Source organism: Malurus melanocephalus, unplaced genomic scaffold (assembly GCF_030028575.1).
Source record: "Malurus melanocephalus ecotype Western Australia unplaced genomic scaffold, MMel_1.1 scaffold_60, whole genome shotgun sequence".
NCBI classification, from domain to species: Eukaryota; Metazoa; Chordata; class Aves; order Passeriformes; family Maluridae; genus Malurus; species Malurus melanocephalus.
The window spans coordinates 2,312,385-2,340,158 of NW_026623292.1; the positions used below are offsets into that span (position 1 = coordinate 2,312,385).

Sequence of the window (27,774 nt, forward strand, 5' to 3'; positions counted from 1 at the left end):
GTGCAGCTGTCACCCATTCAGCTTCCCAAGATCTACAGTAATCATCATGCCCGGGAATGTCCTATTCAAAATTATCAGGATAAAAAAGTGTATTTGTAATCCATAAGAATGGAAAAATACACTGAGCTTATACGTATCCTGCTATTACCTTACCTCTACAGATCTTGCAGCAACTGTGGGATAAAGGAATCTGTTGAGATTCTGGGCAGTTCAAAGCTGCACAGCTGTCTTTCGGAATACGCTGCATTTTGTGGTCCTGTTAAATTGAGGTAATTAATTAATACTGTGAGATAGGAAACAAAGAAAATTATCGCTTTAGTGGAGTTAAGCATTAGAATGTACTAACAAAAGAAGTGCCCAAGCCAAACTCCAGGTGCCTTCAAAGACCATATTAAGAGAACAACATAGCACAAAAAAAAGCATCAGGAWCTCCCCTATATTCAAACCTTTTCAAATGAGCAAAATTGTGGCAACAATTCCCATTCTTTTCTAATCTTAGCTGTCAAGTGATTTGCCTCAGAAGTTTGTCTTAGCATTATGCCTGAAACAGATATAATTATTTCTTAAAAACTGAGGCAGCAGATTCCAGAGTCAAGGGTCCTCATAATGAATACTCTAAAGAAGCYTGTTATTTATCCTGCAAGGAAAATCAAACTTGAGTATCTCTGATCTCACTACTGTGGCAGTAGCACTGAAGGAATTGGGTACTGAGTTCCTGTTAGGAAAGGGAGGGTATTTCAGTTGAGTTTGGATCAGGCATCTGGAAGTGTACAACACCCCAAAACGGTATCTAAGTATTTTCAGGCACTTAGGGCAGGTCACATGGAATCACTGCAGTAAGACCACACAAAATGCTGGCCTTAGCAATCTGGCTAATGCAGATGTGCCACCTTTAGACTCCCTTGGGCCATAAAAAATGTGCCTGGCGGTTCTCTAGTCATGATATGGCAAAGAAAGAAAACAAGGCAAACAACAGCATGTTCCTCAGAGACATCTGCCTTAAAATAAGCAATCTGGTTAAAACAAAACCTCAGTGAACTCAGAACCCTGAATTTCTGCATGCAAGAATAGCACCTAAAATAATGCATATGCCACTGTATGCATATGTGCACTATTATTATTATGGGTCTAGCATTTAATTTTAAATCCTCTTTAAGCATAAAATACAAAGATGAGCATGAACACAAAGGTCAATATCAAAATTACTGTTCAAACTTTACCTTAAACAATTTTGACAGAGAAACCAACCCCAATCTGATAATACACTAAAGCAAACCAACTACAGATGTGCTGTACACCAAACAAACAAATCTCAGCAATCCCATAATATAAATTAACCTTTGATAGAAGTAACATCATTTAGGGTAGTCAGAATTTCATTTAATTCTTTTATAAATTCTTATTTGGAAGATAATTTTTCACTCACTTATTTGTAGTAGTCAAACAGTAAAGTGCACGTCTATAGCATGCACAACTGCAGCAGCCAATAAAAGCAAAATATGATGCTTTTAATTACATCTAGACAAAAAGAAAAAACTCCATACATTGCCTTGATAACATCATTATAAGCCTTCAAGCATGAAATCAGTACTTGTGCCATTCCTATTAATATCTCTTGACCTGAAGTCATTCATTATATCCTTTTATGAGAACTCTGGTAGTAGCAAAATAATGCCCATCTATGAATTCCTAAAAGACCAATGAAGTTTACAGTATATGGATTTTCTGCTCTGAATTATGATTCACAAGGCTGTTCAGCAGAACCTGTGTGTACTTCAGTCCTTGAAAAAATAACATTTCAATCAGCCAAAGTTGCTGCTTACAATTTCTACCAAGACAGTGAGGCAGCCTACCAGAAAACATTTTAATCAACAAAACACAGGCTAGCCCAGCCAACAGAGGCTTTTTTTTTTTTTTTTCCACACAGTATCACAGTTGCCAGCTGCGAGGAACACAAGGCAACGACATATAACTTTTGATGGTTGTTAATTATATCCATTGACTAATCACAGAATTCAGGTTCTGGGTGTCATRTTGAAAATATGAGCTCACAGTTCTAAAAAGTCTACAGCTGAATCCAAAATTATTTCTGGTCAGCTTTTCCTTGCCATTCTCAAAAGGGTTTCAAAGCACCTACTGCAAGGAGCTCATAAAGATTAAAATCAACAGCAGTTAGACAAGAGTTTCCAGTTCTTTGTAAAACATGCTTTTTAACAACTGAATGAAAATATTTGAGATTTCCAGAAACTGGTCTGATGGACAGCTGCACAGCGAGAGGAGTTGCTCGCCTCTTTTTCTCTGCTCTGAAATGTGCGTTCRGGTTTTCAACTCCACCCCACATCATGCAGCTCTCTAACCTGACAGGACTTCTCCCCATCCCTACCCTACAACACACCACTCACTGCAGTGGTTTGTGTATTTCTCAACCCACAGCTGTCCTGGGGGTATATTTAAAGTATATTTATGCCCTGAAGAGAAGCTCTGTTCATGCAGCTGGGCAAGACTGATTCTGCATCAGGTATGTTCTGTTTACAAATAAAAACCTCAACCCTGCCCCATTTTCATCACTAGAAATATCAGATACCTGGTGTACCAGCTCTTTTTCTTCTTTTTTTTCTAGCTTCTCCTCTAAGAATGATCCTGGATTCCAAACTACACCCCCATCACATTCTTATATCTCTACATCTGAGCACATAATTTTGAACAATAACACTGTAGATAGTAGTGYAAGGTAGTCTGCTGCTGTTTTACTACTGATGATGGCCACAATACCTAGGGAAGAAAGAATGCTACTTGATTGTCAAGTTGCATCATCAAAGCTTRTAGCTATGCAAAGTAAATTTATTTGCAAAAATTTGATGTGGAACTCGGTAAGACAAAATAAACACAGGGCCTATTAGATGCCTCTTCTGTCACTTCTTAAGGTATACCTGTCAGTATTTCAAAATTTTCTTTCAGTGAGACTTTGATATTTCTAACATGCAAGAATATTTATTCCATCAAGCATGTTCTTACCTTGCACTCAAACAGAACACAGTCCCCTGAGCTTGAATACACAGTCTCTCTTTGTCCTTCAAAGTAGGTTCTGCCTTCAAATACACACACCGCTTCAGAGGAAAAAAACAAAACAACACAATGATTTTGTACAAATGGGTTGGCACTCTGCTTGTAGAACTGATACATTTTCTTAAGGATAACTTCATTTCAAAATAAAAAGACTGACTCAGCTCCAAGAATATTCTAAACCCATCTACAGGACCCTTGAATATAATAACAAAAGAAAATTAGAGGAGAAAAACCCCCCACAAAGAAYCCAGAACAGCACACCTAAGTAGGAAGGTGAAGGATGTTGAAGCACTATGGAGTACAGACAGCTACTGAGACAACAGGAGAGACATGTCTCAGGTCACATCAAGGAAAGTGACTGCCTGCAATGCAGCTCAGGGGTGCCCAGGAAAATGGAGCTGTGAGAGCAACGCCAGGGGYATTAATACTTAATTGGTTTCTTGAAAAGGAATGTCACATGATGAAGGGTGATCACTGAAGCCACATGTTCATTTGTTATCACAATCCTTTGATGTTTCATCACCCCACATCATTATTTAAACTCTATGGATTTGTATCTTGATTACCCCAGTTCTTTATCATTACTGCTGAGGTATAATAAAGTATATGAATTTTATTGTACAGAAACAGACTTTCCATGGCTGTCTTATTTTTTAATCTCCCAACAAAAACAGAATCAAATCTCCATTCAATGAACAAATGACAGGCTTATATCACTAGGATTGGTGTTTGTTATACCATGGCCGGGCGCCATTCCTGCACCCGGTWGCACCAGGTTCTACAGCAGCATATTCACACATGGGTAACTGGATTGCTCATTGAAGTTCCTATTCAGTATTTAAGACTTACATAAAACATCTTCTCGGCAGACTGTCTTGTTTTTTTTTTTTTTAAATGGGTCCATTACTGCAATTACATTATGCAAAGTATAAAGGCTGAGTAATGTAACTGCTAGGTACAGAAAATCAGATGTCTGTCTCTGTTGCTTAGGACACAGTCAACGCTCATCAAATAAGCATAATCGTGAACTAACAGGAGTGGGTTACAACATTCAAGTTCTAGATTACATGTTAGAGGTCTAATTTGCTAATCATTGTTTTGGAGATGCCAAACWATACTTTCACAGGGTGATTTATCTATTCTGTTTAAATAGATGACAATTTGTAGACAATTTTAAAATTCTACAAGTACAAAGTATCTAAAAGTACTTTTATTATTTTGGGCTTTTTTTTCTTTGAATGACCTACATTAATTATCACTACTCCTGTAATTTTCATTTTTACTTTACTATTCTTTTTAACTTGCAGCCCTTCCTTATTATTTTTTCAGCATGTAAAACGTAAAGTTTTGGAATGGATGTTGAAAAAGAAGTGATGGCTATAGCAACAAAAAGGTTTCTTTGAAATTCAAAATTATGAATTATAATATCTTATAAAATACAAAGTATCTTGTGTGATATAAGCCTTCAAAGCACTTTCAAGGATTAATATCACAGCAGGTTGTTACGCTATCAATCCCACGTACAGCAGAATTTGCAGTCAGACTTAAAGTAAAGCAAAGAGCCACAGATGAGAGCCTTAGGGCCAACAGAACGAGGAAGTTTGTACAATACACATAGAAAGGTGCATTGTGTTTGCATGGCCAAGCTCTGGTAGYGGGGGTGCTACAGGGGTGGCTTCTGTGAGAAGCTGCCAGATGCTTCCCCCATGTCCAGCAGTGCCAATCCCTGGCAGTTCCAAAGATGGACACGTTGCTGGCCAAGGCTGGGCAAATTAGAAATGGTGGTAATGCCTCTGGCATAACATATTTATGAAGAAGAAAAACAAAATATTATTGCACAGCTATAATTGCGGCCAAAGAATAGAGTGAGAACATGGATAAAGAACAACTCTGCAGACACCAGGGTTAGTGAAGAAGGAGGGGGAGGAGGTGCTCCAGAAACCGAAGCTGAGATTCCCGTGCAGCCCGTGGTGCAGACCATGGTGAGGCAGCTGTGCCCTTGCAGTCCATGGCGGTTCATGGGAGCAGAGATCCACCTGCAGCCTGTGGAGGAAACCCACAGCACAGCAGATGGATGCCTGAGAGGAGGCTGTGATGCTGTGGGAGGCCCATGGAGARAGGGGCCCACACTGGAGCAGCCCGTCTTTGAAGAACTGCACCCTGTGGAAGAGTGACCGTGATGGTATYTGGGGAGTCATCCCTCCTGGTCCTTATCTCAACTCACTAACCCTTCATTACATTTCCTCTCCCCTGTACAGATGTGGAGGGAAGTGAGAGAGCAGCTTTGGGAGGTGCTGGAGTCCAGCCAGGGTCAACCCATTACACACAGTGTGTGAATCACAAAGTCAAAAAAGCTCAATACTGTGTCTCTTTCCTCTCCCCCAAACAAGCTCTTCTAGAAGGAAGTATAAGAAAAAATCGATATAAATCTTTACCAGGGACTAGCAGATCTTGAATCCAGGCAAGACAAGACAAGACAATCATTCAGTCATACATAACACCTCCTATGCATTACAGTTCATGACACTAAACTGAAATATTCAAATATTAAGCCCTTTCTCTTGCCTAATACATTTCAAGTTTCTAAGAACTACATGTGACAGGAAAAAATACAGAACAGCAATGCCTGAGGATCAGACAATGGCAATGATCTGTTAATTTAACACATCCGCATATTCCCAACAGTCAGACTATGACTGTTCACAGAAAAGGCAAAAGACATCAAAATCACTGTCACTCTATCTTAGAAGAAAATATGCTCCTGAAGCCAAAATACTCTCAATGTTTGAGTGAGACTACCCAGGCATCTTAAAAAATAATAAAGCAAAACAACAAACTACCTCAAAGCATAGTCCACTGAATTAATTCTACTTTTTAATGGCAATAAATCTGATTCTTCAAAGAAGTATAAAAATAACATACATAGAAAAACCATCAAAAGAACACATCCAGCCTACTGTGATATCATAAAGTTATTTTTTGGAAGCATYTGGAAGTCTTCACATATGAAACCATTCTAATGGAGTGATGTAGCATCACAAACACTTGCTTTCACTAAGAAAATCAGCTCTTCTCCATAAAGTCTTGGAAACAAGAAAAACTTAGAAATTTTGGGTCTGTGAGAGATGGCTCTGCCCAGATGACCCTTTCCCATGTATCTTCCTGCACCCAAAGATTGTTTCTCAAACATTAGAACATAGCAGCAGAGTTCATATTTCAAGACATTTGCTTGTGTGGGTGCCAGAAATTTCAAGCAGTGCTCACATGCTCACCTACACAAACACAGCATTTGGCCATCATGCAGCTCAGAAAGAAATATATCATCCAGTAAACGCCCCTAAATCAACAATCCAGTCCTTGTCAGCAAGGTTATAAAGTCTCCAGGCATAAGGGATCTGTCTATACAAAGTGACCAAATTATGTTTGAGAAGAGAGAAAACCCAACAAACAATAAAATGCCCGATTAAATAAAACGTAATTGAAATTAAATTGAAAACCTGTTAAGCTAAATAATCTAAGCACAAGCTTGAGTATGTCTTCTTATGCTGCTCTCACTGAAAACATTCAAAAGGGGTATTTCTTCTTAAAATCATCAAATCAGTGCTACCTGATAATTCTTTCCTACCAGTTTTCTCTAAAACATGGAGGATTCCATCATATTTGGGCAGACCCTTCCATTAAAAAGCAGCAAGAACTAAGATATGCTCTGAAGCTCTACTTGGGAGCACTCTCACTTGTTTTTTCTCTTCTCAACCATGTAAAAAACATGCAGGGGCTTCATCCATACCAGTACCACTGGCTCCATGTTAATTTAACATGACAGACACCASTGAGTTTAGCGATGGTGTAAGTCTGTCAGTGCACAATGTCTTTTCTTCTCCCAATGCTGCCACAAATGCCTTTTGTGCCACAAGTGCCTTCCCACTCTCTCCTCTTCCATTGCCCACTGAAGAGGCATCATGACAAACAATAAAGGGCAGATTTGCATCAAGCTRCCTGGAGGCTTTTAAAAACTTTAAGATTGTCTGATTAGGTGAGTATTAAGCACACATGGAAAGTTGTCAGAGACTGAAAGGTTATAGTTTATGACTTAAACAACTTAATGAAGGACTTTTGCCTATTATAGGAAAAATGTAGAAAAGCTGCAGAGAAAACCACCCTGAACAGGCCCCAACTGAGGCCCTGGACTGTCCATTGATAGTGAAAATACAGTAAATCAGGTCTGGGCTGAGGGAAAAGAATACACTCACAAAGGCACAGTCTCTCTCTCCCTGTCCCTCACCCCCCATGACTCTTTTTCTATTTCTTTCTTTTCTCTTTCTTTCTCTTTGCCTCTTTCACTATTTAAAAAGAAAAAAAAAAATCTGTTTTTTTGGCACCAACATCTAATCTCATTTTGTTTCAATTGAGTTTTTTGGTTATGTTTCGAACATCTCTGTGTTTCATCCATTTTATTCACAGAGGTTTAGCTTTTTTTGCTCTTYTGTATTTAAACTGGATGGTAACAAAAGACTTCTAGAAAGACAAATCTACCTTTTTCTGCACCACTTCCATCCTGGCACCCACATCCCAGGCAGTGTGGAACAGAATGTTCCTCCTGCCTCCTGACAGCAGCTGTCACAGCCAGTAAACATCCCATGATGCTGGTGTTCCCCGTCTTTATTTTCCTTCAGAAATAAAGTTGTTTCAGCAATGTGAACATCTGGACTAGTACTGCATAATTGGAAAGGGCCAGCAAAGATTTAATTTCTGCTTGGCTAGATGCTTGCCAGGATAGTTTGATTAGTTTGTGATTGGTATCTCTCTGGGGAAGCATATTATTTTTCATCTAAGTCCTTTCATTCAATAGACTGAGTCCCAGTCATCAGCATTACCTGATGATTAGTTGTTCCAGATCTTGATAGTTATTGCCTATGTAGGATTTCATCTACAGCTGAATTACATCAACCATTTCCTCTTGCCATCAAATTTCCACAGTCCCCCAGTACCTAAAATAATATATATCATTCAAAGCGCAGGTTTATAAAAGATGAAACAGGAARTCTACAAAACCAGCTTAGAAGTTTGACTACTCTTGATCTATCTGTATACAGAAAGTGATCAACTATTACACTGCTAAGCACAGTGTACATGATCTAAAAACTTAGAAGCAAGGTCTGTTTATATTTATGCAGATGTAGTAATTATGCAATTATTCTTTAGTATTATTTAACACACTGTGATGACATGGAGTCTTCTCCATGTTCTTCCAGCCAATGGAATCTTTCAGGAGCCCACTTGCTCTTGTGTGAGCTCAGTGAGTTGTCAACTGTTTGTCAAACCATTCTTTCTCTTCCACAATCCTTTCTTCTTCCCACTGGCCTCCAAATGACACTTTCCTTTTGCATTATTTAAAATGTCCTTGCAAAATCCATGACCCAGCGAATCCATGCCTTCCGTTCATTGAGTTCTCAGGATGTCAAGTAGCACATTTTCTCATTTCTATATTTATCATTCACTGTCTAGATTGTGTATACCTTCCCCTGAGGAATGCATGTACACTTCCCCCTGGTATCTAAGCTGGTTTGGATTCAGACTTATCAACAAGGGAAAGCAGAAAGTTTAGCACATTGATGAACTCCTCAAACCACTTTAATTTCTTGTATTTACAACTGCAATGAGTGRCAGATGGGACTAGCATTTTTGTGGAATTTGTCAGTAATTATGAATGGACAATTTAAATCTGGTCATTTAGTCGATGTTGCTTCATTCTTTGTTGACTTAGGTTGATTGGTTGGTTGGCAGGGAGGAAACGCACCCAAAATTATCACACACAAAAAAAAAACCAAAACCAAACATGTTTCATTCACTTAATTTTCCAGCCTCCTCCTTGGAATCTCTTCGATTACATTTTCCACTGTTCAGAGATGAAGGCTTAGGCATTGTGTAAGTCCCATTAATCCTGCTTTGCAARCTTCCATAGCGCAAAAACAGAGTGTGGCTTTATCCTTAGCAGTACACACAGAGATAATAGTCACCTTCCCTGAACTTCTTTCTCTTGACAGCCACACCATTACTCTGCATTGCTCTCAACCCTTTCTCATTTATCATTGCAGGGATTTGGGCATTATTTCTTCTTTGCTTATTTTCTGGAAAGCACAAACTCCTCTGTTACTGCAGTCAGTGAGGCTGCAGACTTACTTCATTTCATGCCATCTCCCTCAACAATTCAAAATTATTCCAAATTTCRAGCTGAAAAATATATTGCAAATTTTTCCAGTCAATCACTGCCAAAAAGCTGCATATATCTACTTCTGCTTCCTCAGCTGAAAAATGAAAATTTATTTGACATTTTATCATGACAAGGAACCAGGTACTATTTGTGTCTTATTTCTCATTACCTGGAAAAGCTGAATGTTTCCATTACACTTAAAATACAAAGTCATTTTTCTACATTACTCTTAGAATCACTTAAGAGCATCTACAGTATGAGACACCTCCAAGAACACAAACAGGCTGTTTAGTCACATAGGCAAGAAGTTAATCTGAAATCATAAATTTCTTCCCCTACCTCTCATGTTTCCTATATTTCCGTCAACTTCTACCAGGAAATTACATAATTCATCTATCCTGTGTGTTGTTGAGAGGTCTTCTACAGAATTCATCTAAACCCTGGAATGTGGGCTCCTTGAGGCATCCTTAAAGATTRAGAGCAATCTGACCACTGAAAGATCACATGAAAATGTGACTAAAAACTCCATTAATAGCAGCTCAGCTGAGGCAAATAGACCTAACAGAGGAGTAAAACTCATAGAGCAGACTGCCAGACAGGAATCTAAGAAAGAGGTTGCAGCCAATCAAAGCCAATAGACACCAATTTCACAAAGAGAGCTGTCTCTGGGTATGCAAAGATCCAATCTGGACAATGTGTTTGATGTCAGCTTCTCTTACAAATGGTTACTGCTACCACATTGCAACTTTAGCTTGGTTAAATAGAGCAGCCAAAACAGTTCTACTGACAGACATGCAAAACTTAGGCTTTAGGGCAATGGACCATATTCTACTTGTTAAACAGAGCATTTCGGACTATAAAMACAAGATTTTGAAAACTTGGGCATGACTAATGTGATCAAAATGCCCCTCCATTTTATGACAAATTAATTACATTGACCATCCAATACTCAAATAACTTTCACAGCAGTGAAAGATGTCAAACAATAAAATCAAATACCAAGTTAATTAATATTAATTGACAACTGTATTGCAATTATATTAAAGGTTTATAAAAAGCACAGTCTGACAAACTGAGAACTCCGATGCAATATTTGCATGCCTGCTTAATCCCCATAAAGGTGGGATTAGACATTATCKGATACATTCCTCATGTCAGCTACCCGCCACAGCGATGACATAGCTGTATTTAGTGAAGGTGCAAATAAATATTTTATCAAATGCTGACAGTTACTAATGACAGAGAAATTGTACTTCGTTCCACCTTCTCTCAGCTGGACTGCTGGGCTTGTTGTAAAAGCTATTTTTATGAAAACTTTGTTAGGAGAAAAATATCAGAGTTTGGAAAATTAGACACCTCCTTAGAACACCTCATACTTCAAGACATGCTTAAACTCACCCATACACCCATCAAAATGCCTCAGGTCACTGGGATCCATATGCAAGATGAAATTAAATGAACTGACTAGGACTGAGTATTGAAAAACTATAAAATTAATGAAAAACTGCAAAAGACTCACAGACTTTTGAGTCAGTATTTTGAAATCTAAAGAGAGCTAAACAGATATCACCAATTAGCATTAATTTACTACATAAAAAGAAGGTTGTGCTCTCCATTGCCATAAGTTAAGGCCATCCATGGACCACCACGGGAAGACACTCAACGCTTCCTGCAGCTGCACTTTCAGGGTGTTACTGTTACTCTGCTCCACAGAGACTTCAAACAGGGGGCAGAGGGGAAATAATGTGCTTTATTCATTAGGATATTTTACCCAGATCTGCCATGAAAAAAGAGAGTGCACCAATTAGGCTTCATTTTAAAAGATCCATATGACTAACGAGATGGTGGCTTTCTGCAGCTTTGTGGACACAAGGCATGTGAGCATGTTCAGTAAAAGGCAAGTGCATCTGAGCAGCAGMATTTTCACAGATTTTGACAGTTTCATTTGACAGCATTAAAAAAAATCCTATGCAAACTACAAAACTACAAGCTTCGACACARTATAGTAAAACTGGTACTTCTCAGGGTGAAAAGAACTTGGGACTGATGTTTCCAYGCTCCCAAGTCACAATAGTTCCACACAGCTTCTGCTTCAAAAATTTACCACATTGCAACTTTAGCTTGGTTAAATAGAGCAGCCAAAACAGTTCTACTGACAGACATGCAAAACTTAGGCTTTAGGGCAATGGACCATATTCTACTTGTTAAACAGAGCATTTCGGACTTCCAACAGTCATGGGAGTTTTTGATTAACAGCTTACCATATTATTTAAGTACCCACAGACTACATGGATATACAAGCCACTATCAGGGATGATTCTATTCTCAATCAGACTCTTCTTGGCCTAGAACAGTTTCCACAAATGTTTTAGCTAGAAATTCTGCACTGTGACTCTGCTACACACATCTGCCTCGCAAAGGCACAGCATCCTGTGACCTGGCATCTATCTCACTGCATTTATTTCCCTCTCGGATCCAAGTGCTTTCACTTCCCCTACAAACAGCAGCCCTGGTTAAGCTGGCTGTTACAGCAATACTCACATTTGCCTCCTTGCYGCAGGCCAGTCTAATGTGCTCAGACATTCACAGGAGTGGAGCACCACATCTATTGCTGTGTTAGATCTTGGCTCTTTCAAACAATCTGCACCTARCTCTGCACAGCAACTGACAGGGTTTCATGCTCCCAACTCTCCTTCTATCCAATTCTGTTCCCACATAAGTAATCTGCCAATCCTTCCAYCCCTCCCTTCAGCCAGAATGACAGGATTAGTTGGTATAATCACAAACACTCCAGAGAACTGTATTTAACATTCTTAACCTAAGTCCTTAGCATTAGTTCAGCAAAAGATTTTAAACACAGACAGCAGTGTAAACACATTTTTAGAAACGTTGATTAAAATCAATTATGCAAAATTGGCTTTCCAAATTTGTTATATACACACTGCCAGCATTCATTATCAAATAACATTTAACAAAAAACTAACACTAAAAAATCAGGTATTACCAATAGTTCTAGAAATTTTCAAAAGATAATTTTAAATAGAAACCTATGTACATCTAACATGCCATTTCTCAAGGCTCCTAGAAGTTACTRTTATACATTATGCAGTCCCAAACAATACAATACTTCATGCCTAAAGTCAGTTCATGATTTGAAATAATTAAAAATTTAAAAGTAGCTGGAGCAGATGTTCACAGGTTCTTCTATGTCAYAGCTAATTTCTCCCAAATGCATCTGTTCCACTCTGACCCATCATGGAAAAACAATAAGCTGGAGTTCATAGCAGCTGTTAATGTGATTACTCCTTTTTTTGTTTGGGAGATACTTCAACRAAAGATAGTCTTACAGTTGCTGATTATTTTAAATAAATCATATTTGTTAATATTCCTATTGTCCCTAGGAGGACCTTTCTAGACATTAGACAGAGTTCACACAAGGTGTGAACAATTAGGTGTATTTATCTATATGGAGCTGTATTCAACTCCAGCTGAGCTTTGGCTGCAGGAATTTTCTCTCTCCAGTGGCGGGCAACATCTGTGTTCATCCCATGTCTCCTGACCTTGCTTCCACTGGGCACACACCTTCCTTTTTTTCCTTAGCTCCAAATGAAGATCCCTTTTCAGCCAGCTGACCATCTGCCTCCTCTGCCTGACTTCCAACATTTTGGAATTGCCTGTTCCTGTGCTCTTAAGAAAGGGTGTTTAAAAAGTGACCAGCACTGATGGAACCAGTGACTACTGGAAGATAATCCTTTATTAATTTTTATGCCTATTTTAATTTTCTAGTTTTAAAATGTGTTCATGTATTCCCATGTTTCTTCACAGCAATTCACCACAGAATACTTCAAAATTAGTAAAATGAAAAACGTGTGGTTAGGTGCTTCCACTGTGCTACCAGCTCTGTCCATACAGAGTCACAGAGGACAATGGACAGCATTTAAGGATTCTGAAGACATATGCTAAAGTTATTAAGAAGCCTGTCTGAGAAATTCCCAACAAGCATATGCAAGATCATTATCTCTTCTACACTATACTCAGATCTGATTTCTCATTTAGCTGCCTTGAGAATCTACAAGGTTTCTAGAGAAAGCATGATGAAAGCATCTACAGACAAACCTCCCTTTTACAAGTCTGTAAAATTTGCCTAGAGAGAAATATTGAACTTTAGTAAATATGAATATAACCTAAAGAGACATCTTAAGGAAATATTACCTGAATTTACATGTCTTTGTCAAAGTAATAACAATATAGAGAGAAGCATGCCTGCTCATCTTCCCTACCTTCAAAGTATTCAAATTGCTCACTCACTAGGAAAAATAGATATGTGCCTATTTTCCAGATGAATCAAGCATATTTACTTGCTTTGATTTCAGGATGGGGGAAAAAGTCTCAAAACCGAAAGCAGGTATTTTCTGTCCCAATTTATTACATCAAACAATAATGTCACTGTAATACCATTCTAACACTACTATATATATATGTATACACACACAAAGACTGGACATCAGAAAAAAGCCAACTTAATAATATCTTCAAATTTTATTCATCTGTTAGAGAAAAAAAACTCTAGGTGTCAAGTATTGTTAAGGGATTTTAACCAAATGTCACCAATTACAAAAAAAAAAAATCTGGAAAAACAACTAAAATTATACTTGAAAATAATTTTAAGCAAAAGGTGAGGACAAGAATTTTAATTATTTAGAATCAGAAACTTATACAAATAATTTCAGCATGTAGAAGGAGAAAATAAACTAGGCAGCTATCCTGTCAAGAAAGGCTTAGGCTGATCAACAGCCCTCCCAAATTAATAAAAAGGGCTTTCTTCTTAGTGGAAACTGGTACCAAACCAAAAAAAAACCCAAAATGCAAAAATTAGTAAAAATTCTCTATATTGGCAAGGAGGCAGAACAGTGATACAGAAACACCACAGACATATTCCTGTGACTGGTACAATGACACAAGCAAATTGCAGAAACTCTTCAAATAAGGAGGACTGCAATGATGCTTTTTGAAGGCAACAGATAAGGAAAGCAGGATAAAGGTCTGATACATCACATCTGCCAARATTTTCGTTTTAAAGTTGCGTTTCACATGGGACTAAGTGACCATTACTTGAAGCCAAATATATTTTATGAGCTGACAGATGTAGAAACAGTGATCAATAACAGCCTGGAGGTGTATGCATCACACCTCAGGTATCTCAGGTTAAGAAAAGTAAACCAGGCAGTAGATGGTTTAATTCACTACATGTTTCCACTGGAAAAAWGTCAAACTTCTGCAGTCCAAAATAATGAAAGCCACTGGTTTAAATCATTGTCTTCACAAAAAGACAAATAAAGGATAACAGTAGACATCATTTTATATTAATCTCACTGAATCAACTTCATTCATATTTCACGATCCCTTCCAGGGGAAATAAGATCACATTATTGACAGTTTTGTGGTGGGTTTTCTTCCAATAACTTATTTATTGAGTTTTAGCCTTCACAATCTTTCAATTTTTTAATTTTACAGACATAGGCACTGTCAAAAAACTTTGTGTATGCCTTTTTTCATGCTCCTATACCTCCTACCAGTGTCTCCCCTCAGCCAGCTTTCCACCCAGACACTCCTTGTCAACRTGGCAATCATGTCCTGAATAAGAGCATGTCAGGTGCAAACTGATCTTTGCACAACTGTACAGGCCAAGAATCTCATTTGGTTTGTTGGCTGAGTTTTTATATTTTACTCTATCCAGCTTCACCAGTACTTTCTGCCTCCAGCATGTTACTTTTCTGTGACCTTGCCCAAAACCTGGAGTTGTGGGGTTTTCAGCTAAGGCAAACTTCTCATTTTTTTTCAGAACACATGCCCATTGAAGGTGTTTGCTACTCATACTATAGGCATTTCCCAGATCTACAGAATAAAAGCTCCAGGCAAAAACCAGAACATCAGTTGCTGATTTTACAATACGCTTCTGGTTATGGGACCAAAAAAAAACCAAAAAAACCACAAACTTCCCCCACCAAAACCCCAAACCAACAAAAACCTACCCGCAAAGGCAAAAAAAAAATCACCCAAGAAAAACAAAGCAACAAAAGACCCCACCACAAACCCCCAAACAAACAAAACCAACCCCCCAGTCCAAAGGTGCATATATAGAGTGACATGAACTCATTCACTGGTGAGAACAAACATATTGAAATCAACACACAGGCATGTGAATGCTCACATATCTTAGATGATTTCTGTAATTATAAATAGAACCAGAATTTTTCAATTATTATTTCACAGCTACCTGACTAAGCAAATTCTGGTGAAATCAATTATTAAAGCTAGGGTACCAACTTACTAGAAACTGGAACATTGYCAATCTGTTCACTCCCAGCTGTCTGATAACAAATATGTTCCCATCTAGCATATGTTAATGTTTTATTTGCACTGAAAATAAACTAAAATAATAATATGCTGCAGGTATTTTATATTTTATGAACTCCCTGGTAAGAATATAATGAAAAAGGAGTGGAAAAGATCAGCTCTTTTCCCACACAACCTCAACAAAATAGGTTATAAGGAGTGCAGAGCATGGCCTACAGCAAATTTCTCCATGTAAAAAAATATTTTTAAATCTCTACCAATAAAATTACCAATATTATGTTTCCAATTTCTTCTTTAGCAAAGATTGCTGCATATCCAGTGTAATGTATTTTAATGAATAAGGATTTTCTTAAGCATACTTTATTTTAGTATTCATTCCTCAGGCACACAGTAAGACTAAAACGAGATGATTTTACCATTAACTGGAGTGCTCCTCATACACTGATACATTGCCTCCAGATCTGGAGTCTTCTAGTGGAGTTCCATAGTGCATGGGATCCAGAATAGCTAAAAAGCCACTCACCTAGGAGGRAGCCACACTTTGAGGCATGAAAAGTCTGAGACAGGCACAGGCAGTGACTCCCCCAGTCCTCCTTTACTAACAAGGAACAATGAAATCCAAAGGACATGAAGAAAGAAGAAAGGAAACACAGGATCAAAATATTCTGAGAAGTCAAAATACTGTAAGCTGTATTTTAATTTATAGAGAACAGACATATAGGGAATGCATTCCCTGCTCAGAGGGGAATTGCAAGTGAATTTCAAGTGAAAAGATTCCTGTTTTCCTTCTGATAAGGAAAACAGCCCAGCTTACAAAGAACAAAGGCCGCCCGAGACTACATGCTTGGCAGCAAAAATCCCCTAATAATTCTGGCATTGGCTGTGTAACAGATATCAACCAAATAGTGCTATGGTAGGAGAACAGTTTKAAAATTTCTATGGCTTTACAACAGAAAATATGGCAGAGACTGAGCACCTTGGGTCAAGGGTTAGACTGGCCCTCCCTACCAAAGCCAAGGGATTCCTTCCATTGTCTTCWACTGTCTTTGAGTTCAGCACAGGAGAGGCCCCAAAACATTCTTAGAGTGTCTCAGCTTCCTGAGACATGACACATCCCAGAGAACTGAAGCTCTGAGATCTTCCCAAAGTGTGCAAACTCCTGATGGAAGGGAATGAAGAAGAGAAAGACAAGCTGTTCTCAGTGATGCCCAGCAACAGCACAAGAGACAATGGGCACAAATTAGAGCACATAAAAATCCATTTGCACACAAGAAAATACTTTGTTACTGTGAGGGTGACCGARCACTGGCACAGACTGCCCAGGGAGGTTGTGGAGTCTCAATCTGCACAGACACTCAACAGCCATCTGGCCACAGTCCTGGGCAGCCTGCTCGAGGTGGCCCKGTTTGAGCAGGAGAGTTGGAGACCCTTCCTGAGTCGTCCCTCCCAACCTCAACCCTTCTGTGAGGCTCTGACATTGTAGGAGAATCCATTTGTGTTGGATTCACAAATGACATGTGCTTTTCTATTGTAGCTTTGTAAATCTAAAATATCTCCACTGATTTTATTGASCTGCACGAGTTCAAGGACATTTTTTTCCACTTGTAAAAGTATTTAATTAGAAAATTAGTTGTGTCTTATTTCTAAATGAATATGAATACTGGCTAACTTTTGAAGTCATAAGAAGTAATAGAATRGTTTAAACAGTCAGTAAAGTACAATGTAATTCATCTCAGTAGTACAACTGGGTATATAATGCTTTTTATCTGTCATTTCAATGTGGTACTACCATTATATGTCATTCAAAAGCCTGAAAAATAAGGTTGATGTGAATCATTTCAGCACAGAAAATTCAGAAAGTAGAGGCTCAGTGGACACTATTCTGCCAAATAACATTCAGAAGTTCTGCATGCTGACTACAGGAGGCTGTAGCAATTAACACAACTCTAGGAAACAATCCAGTGCTGGCTGTATTCAAGATACATTTTAGTACTATTCTGAAGTGGGACAATTTATCTGATTTTAATATTAAAAAAAAAACCCTCAATATAATGAAATTCATGCTCTATTTGCACTTCTGTTCTTTAAAAAGTCCCATATAAATATTTAAAATTAAAAAGCAACTATTTTTTTATTAACCAGAATGTTGCTTCTCTTTTAAGTTCTAAAGTGCACATTAAAAAAAACAAAACAAAACAAAACAAAACAAAAAAACCCAAACAAAAAAAAACAAACCCCACACCACTATGATAAATGAGAAATCATTGTTTTACTGCAAAAAACTACCTCTTCTTCCCTCCAGTACTGATGCCTGCTCTGACACCCTGAGCCTGCTGGGTGCCTACAGCCCTCAGACTCACACCATGTTCCAGCCAGGCTGCTGGAGATGCTCTTCCATTTCCCTYCAGATTTACTGCAAGGATGAGATGACCTGTTCAGTCAGTGACTAATCCTGTCATTTAATCACTTCTCCAAGCTGCAGCCTCTTCTCTGCGCCACACTGAATGCAGAAGCTTCTCCAGCGCTTGGCTGAACAAGGCAGGGTCTGGCATCCCACCTTGCTACGGATGGAAGTCACCAAAGGCAAGTGGATGAAAGCCCAGAAAATAAAAAGTGGCAATTTTCTAAAAAGATGGAATCTGGTAAACAGCACAGGCTTAAGTCTGCAATGCTTCAAACCACCTGGATAAATTATGAATTTCACAGTAGGTGTAATCAATATTCTTTAAGTTTCTAGATAAAAATTTTGCACTCTTGCTGATAGTCAGCTGCTGCTGCAAAGGAGARGCAGATGGGCTTTCACAGCTCCTTCTCTCTGTGTCAGTAGGCTATAAGTGCTAGAGCTTGCAGAAGAGTGTTTAGCTTTGGGACACAAAGATCCRCGTATTATGAAGAGCAAGAGGCAAATCCCTTTAATTGCTATCAAAAAATTAAAAGTTTCTGCAAGATAGCTAGACACATCACTGCTTCAGAAACCCATGCATTTTATTAAGAGCTACAATGTCCATATTTGTGTTTTAATGTTTTTGTTAAAAAAWTCTTCCCAATTTATATAACCCCTTTACATACTCTCTCTCCATGCCTGCTAGCACCAGAACTGTGAGCTGATACAACACAACCCTACACTTCTCACAGTCGTTTAAACTACTTGTGTTAGAGTCGATTTGGCTTCAATGTACCAGAAACCAAACAAATACCCTGTCAAAAAATACTAAAAAAAATCCAACAAACCCAAACAACAGGTAGATAGAAAAAAAATCACAGCCTGCAGATTTGAGCATAATGACTCAGGTTTTAACCTCATTTTGGGATGGACTGAAATAATTTGCAATTCAGTCAATGAGTATCTGCAGTGTCACTGTGAGGATGAAAGTGATGAGAAGAGACCAATTTCTTCCTGGAGATCAGTCTTTGGTGATGAGAATTATTACTGCACCAGATACTGGCACAAATATCACTTCTAGTCTTATAAAAACAAAAATCAGCTAGTTTGTTAAAAATGCATTAGTTCAATTTAAAAAAGAATTCATATAGCTTTTGGAAGTGATGCCTTAGTGTTAATAAACTGGCTAATAAAAATATTACCATAACAAGATCTGCTGACCAAGCACCAATTGTCTCAGCTGCTAAGACATTGGCAGTCCTTCCATAATTCACTTAAAATAAATGAACTTGTCCTTGTACTTCTTAAGCCAAGTCCATGGTCTAAAGCAATATTTATAGGGTCTGAAGGGGASCTTAATCTCTCCACAATTTGTATTGGTGCCTATGATCACGAACAGCATTTATCTCTGCAGATAAAAAAAAAAAAAATTAATGAACTTTCACACCTTCTCAGAATGGTTTAAAATTGCACTGAGCATAGAAAAAAGTAGTCTCTGCCTTCCAGGTCCAAACTGTTCTCCACAGGAAGCTCCCATTGAATTAAGGTGCATGTTATGGCAGCTGCACTGAGTTTTACATTGTCTACAGCTGAAACATATATCCCACAGACATAAGAAACATAAGACACTGGCCCATTCATCTGCCCTGGAAGATTGCTGCTTCTTTCAGCCCATTATAGCKCATAGAAAACACAGGGATCATTTGCATGCATTGCCATTCCTCATGCTACCAGCATCGACCTTCACACTAGACAAAACAGTACAAGTTGTCTTTGTCCTCAAACAAAGGTACAGAGTCAGCAGAGAAGGTCAGGGTTTCGTTTTTTGTTTGTTTTGTGGCTTTTTTCCCTTGGCTCACAAAAAGAACCAAAGTCAAAGCAATATTGGTTTAAAAAAAAAAATCTAAACCATTCCTTACTAAGTGTTCTTCCCTGAACTATACACCTAAGAAAAACATGAAGAGTCAGTTGTGCTTAAACTTCCAACGTGCTGAAAATGTCATCGAACAAGACATACAAAGCTTCACTGTCCAAAATGTAAATGCTGGACTGGGCTAAAATTTAATTCCTAGGATTTGGCAGTGTGGGAAAGTCTCTTAGCATAACAGTTTAATGCCAGAGCCAGGCTTGAAAATTCAGCATTTTACATTTAATTCAGCATTTTACATTTCTGTCTTACATACCTGATGTGCATCACAGTAACTGATGTAAGATAGTCTCACAACTTAAGCTAAGACTTCACTATGTGATCTAATCACCTGGGTTCTGTATACAACCCACAGCAGTACATGTCCACTTCCAGAAAGCAACTAACACCTTCCAGSCCCTCTCAGCACCAAGTGCCTGCTGGAGGTGCCATTCTCTTCAGCTGGTTATCAAGAGAGCCTAAYTAGTGATGTCCACAAGTAATAATTGAAATACAGCAGGAAAAATGWGACAGCAAATGACAGCAGGTTTGAAAATGCTTGGTTACAGCGTGTAACTCTCCCTGCAGTTCAATGTTAGCACACGTCATGGCACCATGTCAGTCTGTGCCAGCCAAGATGCTCTGAAGCAGTGCCAGACACAAGCTGGGGGCACAGCCCTGATCAGAGGCCATTCCCAGTCAACCATCTGGATGCAGATAATCTGCTGGGGGTGGAAAAGGGGAAGGGAGTTTAGCCATATGAGCCATAAGTGCCACAGGACTGTGCCTTCCCTCTTATTTGCTACTATAAGTGGAGCCACTTCAGTTTGTAKTCCCGAATTCTACATACCTAAAGCCATGCAGAATGACTCCATCCTCAATTACTTAGGGGTAAAACAAACAAAAAAAAAACCAAAACAAAATAAAACAAAAAAAGTCGGAAACCCAGTGCTGGTCGCTGAAAAATCTTGAAGTGCTGTACTCTAAATTCTTTGCCAGCTGTCATTAAATCCGATCTCACTCTTTTGATTTTTGGTGGCTTTGTTTTAACATCAGCAGGAGAAAGGAAGAAGTGAGGAGGAAAGCACTCAGCCCTGGGGGAGTAAGACACAGCCACAAGGCTCCAGCAGCTCTCACTGCTGGGACACTTCTACTCAAACAACAGTCTGGCAGAAACAACCCATCATCTTGTATGAGATAAAAAAATACCAGGAAGGAAATATCAATACCCATATATGTTCTGTCTTGAAACAAATACTAAGTTCAGCAAAAGATGTCTATCAGGCATCTTTTTTTCTCAGCAATTATGATTGCTTGTCCAAAACTAAGGATAGTGGCTCCTTSAGCAAGACACCCTAATTAGCAGTTTTCCCAATTATAAGCCATCTGTGTTCRCTCTATATTATCTGGTCAGAAGCTGCATCCCTTGCTGTTGTTCTAAGCATTGAAAGCAATGAAGTTATTCCCAGAAACTGTCCAAATGGAGAAACTCAGCTTTGACCCCTCCAGCACGAACCAAGCTCACCAAGCACACTGACTTCAGACAGCTCAGGCCCTGCCCTGAAGACACCAAGACAGAATACAGCTGGCACATYTGTATGAATGCAGAGACAACTTAGCATTTCCACCAAACTGACCCGGACAACAAGCCAGAGTCTTGAGGCCTCCATTGCCTCAAACTTCCACCCTTCCACTGGAATTTAACGACCTTGTCAATGGGACTACAGTTTACATTCTCTGTCCTTTGATTCCCTGAATTTAGCCACTTTAAAAATGGTGTGATTTATTTTAAAAGTCACTTTAAATTTCCTAGATGAAATTTATAAAAAAAAAATTTCTAAAGCAATTTTATTTATATTTTCTGATGTAATTATTTTTCTGGTAGCTTGTCAAAAAAGTAGTATGTGTGCACATTAGTTATAAATTGAATTATGTGCTGGCATCAAATTAGCAACACTGAAACCTAAGATCCTTTGATAATATTAAGAATATCAAATATGAAATATCAGAGTAAACTGATATGTTTCTGCTGTACCAGAACTGTATCTTAATTCAAAGAAGTATCAGTGCTCTCTGACAAGGTGTCAGTATCCATATGTTTATTCTCATTTCTTGACTTTTTTCAAGACTCTCAATAAAAGCAGCTTTGGAAGAAGTCATATGATGTGCTTCCCCATTAACATCTGATTGGAGAATTCCCAACTCAATTCAAAGGCAGCACATTACAAAAACATACTGCAGAGAATCAGGTTTTCAAATTCTGCCAACATGGTCAGAGATCCAAATAGCCTCAAATAGAATGCCACACATCTCACATGCCTGAATTGTCAGCTCCCTGAGTCATCTAATATGCATGGAAATTCTGTGTAGCTGTTTAAAAAAAAAAAGTATTTGAATTCTTATTTCCTCTTAATTAGAATTAATCTACTTGAGTAAGTTAATAAGGTTTCATAAAAACGGATGGTTTGTGTAACTTCTAACACAATTAAATATTAATAAACTCCTGTGGGAGGTAGATCAATGGAGTACAAAATGTCCTCCTGAATTTTATCTCATAACATGTCATTTTARCCATTTATGTGTTTCTCTATACTCTGTAAGAAGTTTTATACAGCAGAAGAGTGATGAAACCACACAKAAAAATCTCGACATATATAGAATAAAGTGTGTGCTTCCCATGCTCAGTTTAAAGAATGGATTCTACCATAGCCTGAAATAACTAACCATACATATGGAATACACAAACATAATCAACCTGAAATAYTATATATAGTCCATCTAGATAGTGTTTAACCTGAAATTGCCCTTCTCTGGCCCTATTTGCAACAAAACCATAATGACACATAACCAAAAGTTAATCATGCATCAGATCGTAAATGACAGCATTAAATCATCTTTTTCCATTTTTCCTTTAATTTTTTTATGACCTTTTGTGAAAGAACATTTCTAAGTGTCTGAGTTTTGCTGGTTTCTTCTTTCCCCTTCCCTTAACTACAGAACAAGAATCATAAATCTGAACTTCCATTTTAAGCTGTAGGACGTGAGGTTGGTAGTACACTCTTCTCTTGATAAAAGTGCTGGAGACACCAGTCAAAACAAACAAAAGGCAATTGTTCTTGAATTTCTAGGAGTTTAGTCTAAAACACAGATAACGGAAGTCTGCAAAAGGCTTTATAAGCAACGTTTCTTTTCTTTTTAAATTTTGGTGATATCTGTCCTAAATAAAAATGAAAGAAAATATCCCCACTTGAAATATTAAAACCTTCTGGTTATCAGTTTCTCAGAACACTTCAGAGAAGACTAAGTTCCCTGATTCCTCAACCCAATTATTTAATGACCAGTGTGTTCACTGACATATTTACAGAAAAGTTCATATTCTGTAAGATTTCAAAGTATTCATGAGCAGGAGGCACAAGAGTAAAACTTACATTGACATTCCTTGCAGCACTTGCCATCCACATAGGCCAGGGCAGAGTTAAGTGGGCAGTCAGTGAGGGGGCAAATCAAAGCCTCGCACTGCACAGTGCCGTTCTAGGAGAATAAAAGGTGCTTAGCTGGTAGTTTTATTTAGCAACAGCAGAAATGTTCTCAAACACAGGAACTTCAAAATCTATTTTTAAATGCAATGAACTTTTTAACAACATCCAAAAAAGACAGTTTAACATGAGTCTTTTAATAACTGCAAGAACAGAAACCATACCTTTAGAATGTCACATATTAAATCTCTTAACATGAATGAYGTGCTTTTTGAGATGATAATGATCAATTTTTTTTTTAAAGGCAAATCTATTTGGAGGCAAAACATTCTGCCAACCAGCAAAAAAATGACAGATTACTGTGAAATAACAACTGCACAGAACAATACTCTGCCTTCTGATTTTATGGTAGAGATAATACATTTCTAAAAGGTAATAATATATAGCTGTGAGAAAAATACAAGGCAAAAATGTGTAATGCATTTAACACTAAATTCAAAGAATTTTAAACATTTATCAGCCAGATTTGATACCATAAAATACTAAAAGCAAAATTAATATCCCTCCAGAAATATAAAGGTCAAAAAAGTACTAAGCTTAAAGAGACCCATTTAGCAAATTATAGATAGCAGCAAATCAATCTAAGGTGCAGTACAGACAACAACAGCCTTTTCACCAATTTCTAATGGCCTTTGGATTAGGCATTTAATGAGTTCAGATGGAATGACAGAGTTTTACATGAATGGACAATAATATAGATGCCCCAGTTTGGTACCTGAAAGGATACTTGCAATCATGTCTGGAGTTGTGATACCCTTGGAAATCTTCYACCCACCAAATCTTTTTCATTTGTAATATAACAAAGCTTGCATATGACCCTGACATTTTACTCTTTATTACTTATTGAGATGTAACCAAAGGCAACCAAAGGAAATCAGACACAAGGGATCTATTAAATCATTTGCTAAGAAAAAGGCTGTGTTCATAGCGACAAAAAAAAGAGGGAATTAGAATTCCAGACAAACTGTTCTCAACTCAGTGCAAGGGAATAACATGATAGCTAAGTATATTGCCTAGCACCTGCATCTGGTAACATGAAATACAGGAGATACACACGCTAGTAATGCTGAAAACATAGGAAAATAATATTTACTAATACTATTCCTTAGATTTAGAATCGGTTTTAAAGCTCTTTGTTGTTGTAGGATACATCCAGAAGTTTTTGTTATTTGCCTCAATAAAACTAATGAGAGGAAACAGTGGAGTTCCTGACTCTCCACTCAAACCACAGCCATACCATGCAAGTGCAGTTCTTACAGCCATCCGTCCAGGATTCAAACTCCCTGTAGGTCGTGCCTTTCACTGTGCAGGTCCTTTCACAGTAGCACTGATCCAACTTGTTCATCCTTTGCTCAGCTTGAGACAACTGTATTTACAGTTCACAAAAATGTTTTGAATTTGTAAGAGGCTTCCACATTGGTAAAAACACAATTCAAATTGTCCCATAATATCAAGTATGGAGATGAGGGAATACATGTAGGAAAATGCAGTCAGAGACAATAAAACAATTATTGTTAAATACAATATGATTAAACCACCAGTCATTCCAGAGATGGAAATTAAGAAGTAAGACACAATGTATTTCATCTTTCTCATTTCATGACATCAGGGTCATCATGAAACAAAATGAGCAGGTCAGTATGGGTGCAGATCCTGATTTCTCATCTTGGTATGTGGGAGCTGATCAAGAACCTTGCTCTACATAAAGTTCTCACAGATAGAGTGGCCAAATGAAAATAAAGCTCAAAACCAATGTTAGCAATTGTTTCTGCATTTCAGCCAAGGCATTTTTAACATTTGTGAATCAAAGCAGCCAGGTAATAACATTCCTGCAGATATCTAAAGAACTGACATTTAAAATCAGAGTAGTCTATTTTCACTAGCAGACATGAATGCTTTTGGTGTAATATTCCACAGGAGAGAAGGAAGACAGTCCTGATTTGGACTCTTAGGTCCCTGTCTTGCATATATTCTGTCTGAATGTGCCTTTGGCTCAGGTCTTGAAAAGCCCTGGCAAGCCTTACTGTAATGAGCACTATAAGCACAGTTACATATTTCATTCGAGATTTATTGATTTATAAGCTTAATAGGTAGAGTTTGGATAGCTATGAGCCTTTTCCTTGCTCAGGGATTTGGATGCTGTTTACTACTAAAATACATGAGTCTATAAAAATATGAATACACAAGAAAACTCTCAGAACTGATAATTGGTGTGTATAAACATTGAGCACAGGTTTATAAAGATGTAAACATACCATACAGGGATGTTCTGCACACAGCCATGTGCACAACCCCATATAAGCATGAATAATCTAAAAAGACAGCAATTAAAGACTGACAGTCCTCTTTTCTCCCATGACTTGAGTCCTAATAAACAATACCTTAGCTGATGTTTTTGCTAAAATGTCTTGCAGTTCCATAATTTTCTGCACAAGTCCATGGAAGTCATTACAAGTTGGGCATGCTAGAATAATAAAATTAGTGTGTTAATAAATAAAACAAACAAATATGTACTCACAATAGGTTCAATTATGACACAGTTGACAAGTAATGCACTTGAGTTTGAGGTTTTAAGAAAGCTTGTAGGGCAGAAAGAAGGTAAAAAGCACACYTTTCATTTTATGATATAAGAATTAATAGACTTACTGCGATTAAGATCTGGGCACTGAGAAATAAATCCTTGAGGCATGACAAGTAATTGCACATCTTGCATTATGCCCTATGTGTAAGTGAAGAGAAAACAAAAGGATTCATTATTTTTACCTGTCAAAATTATGTTTTTTATTCACCTTGTAAAACATTAAAGACCACACAGAAAAAATACCTGATAAAAACAATATTTATGAATAAACAGCTTCTTGTCTGGACCCAATTCAGAGCTGGGAGAATAAACAGATATTAAAATAGATAGATGTACAGGMATATTGAATCATTTTTAAAGACATAAGATTAAATGTCAAGATATAATTATGTAGCAAGAGTTTRGTGGTTTTGAATTCATTGTTATTTTTAGTTAGTTGCTGCAGAAAAGCTTGCAAATGACCTTTAAAAAGTAATTTGAAAACAGCTGCAGTTTCACTTACTTAGAAATACTCTTCTAAATGAAATGCAAATTTTTTACAAGCTGTAACTCTTAAACAGGTTCGAAGATTAAAGAAACTAGAGTCAAGAGAAACACATTAATGCAAACCCTTAATGAGTTTGTGCTGCTTTTGGCATGAGAAGAGTTAATTTTCTTCACAGAGAAGTGGCTGGTATGGGGCTGTGTTTTGGATTTGTGTTGGAAACAGTGCTGATAACACAGGGATGTTACAGAAATTACACAGCAACAAAGCCTTTTCTGCTCCTCCTACCACCCCACCAGCAAGGAGGTTGGCAGCTGGGAGAGACACAGTCACGACAGCTGATCACAACTGACCAAAGAAAGGGTCATATCCCAGACCACAGGGTGTTATGCACAGCATTTAACGCTGGGGCAAGAAGAAGGAAGCAGGGAATATTTGGAGTGGTGGCATTTGTCTTCCCAGTAATCATTACACACRACAGAGCCCTGCTTTCCTGGGGATGGCTGAACACCTGCTTGCCCATGGGAAGTGGTGAATGAATTCCTTGTTTTGACTTGCTTGTGTGGCTTTGCTTTACCTATTAAACTCTATCTCAAACCATGAGTTTTCTAGATTTTACCCTTCCAATTCTCTCCCCCATTCCACCAGGGTGGAGAGTGAGCAAGTGGCTAGGTGCTGCCAGCTGGTGTTAAAGCACAACAGATTTTGATGGGGATCCTTCAAAAATGCTGAGACACTAYGTCTGTTACGCAGCTGCAGAGTTATATGTTGTTAAGAACTTAGGGAGATTTCAGCTTGAAAGTCTACTATGGTATCTGTAAAGGGATGGGTTCGCCCACAAGAACAGATCCCAYGCTTGCAGGCAGATTTTACATGTATGCTTAACTGCTAAAATACAATTAGCCGCCAGTTTGCTGTTCTCCATAGCAAAGGCCAAAGTACAGTTTCAAAGCAATCCAAGAACTGTGTCATGATTACAGAAGCACAAACCCATTGAGACTGGGAAGCACCTCCTGAGATCACTTACTCCACCTTCCCTGCTCCAGCAGGATAGGCATAGGAGGTTGCCCAGGACTGTGTCCAAATAGCTTTTGAATATCTCCATTGACAAAACTCACAGTAGGACTGTTTTCTTATATTCAGATGAAATTTCGGGTGTTTCAGGTTTTGCCTGTTTCTTCTTGGTCTTTCAGTGGGCACTAGTGAGAAGAGTCTGGAYCCTTCATCTTCGTTCCCCTCACAAATTGATG

The 27,774-nt window shown here is 38.1% G+C and overlaps 1 protein-coding gene across 2 annotated transcripts in view; it reads right to left on the reverse strand.

Annotated features, from left to right (window-relative positions):
* NELL2 (neural EGFL like 2) overlaps positions 1–27,774 on the reverse strand; it is a 133,651-nt gene that overhangs the window by 74,840 nt on the left and 31,037 nt on the right. For both annotated transcript variants that reach the window (XM_057366158.1, XM_057366157.1), the window contains exons 6-11: positions 26,106–26,178; positions 25,841–25,923; positions 24,697–24,825; positions 23,352–23,454; positions 3,016–3,107; positions 154–256 (exon numbers count right to left, since the gene is read on the reverse strand). In XM_057366158.1, the coding sequence (XP_057222141.1) occupies positions 154–256; positions 3,016–3,107; positions 23,352–23,454; positions 24,697–24,825; positions 25,841–25,923; positions 26,106–26,178 (583 nt within the window). The remainder of the gene's footprint in view (positions 1–153; positions 257–3,015; positions 3,108–23,351; positions 23,455–24,696; positions 24,826–25,840; positions 25,924–26,105; positions 26,179–27,774) is intronic.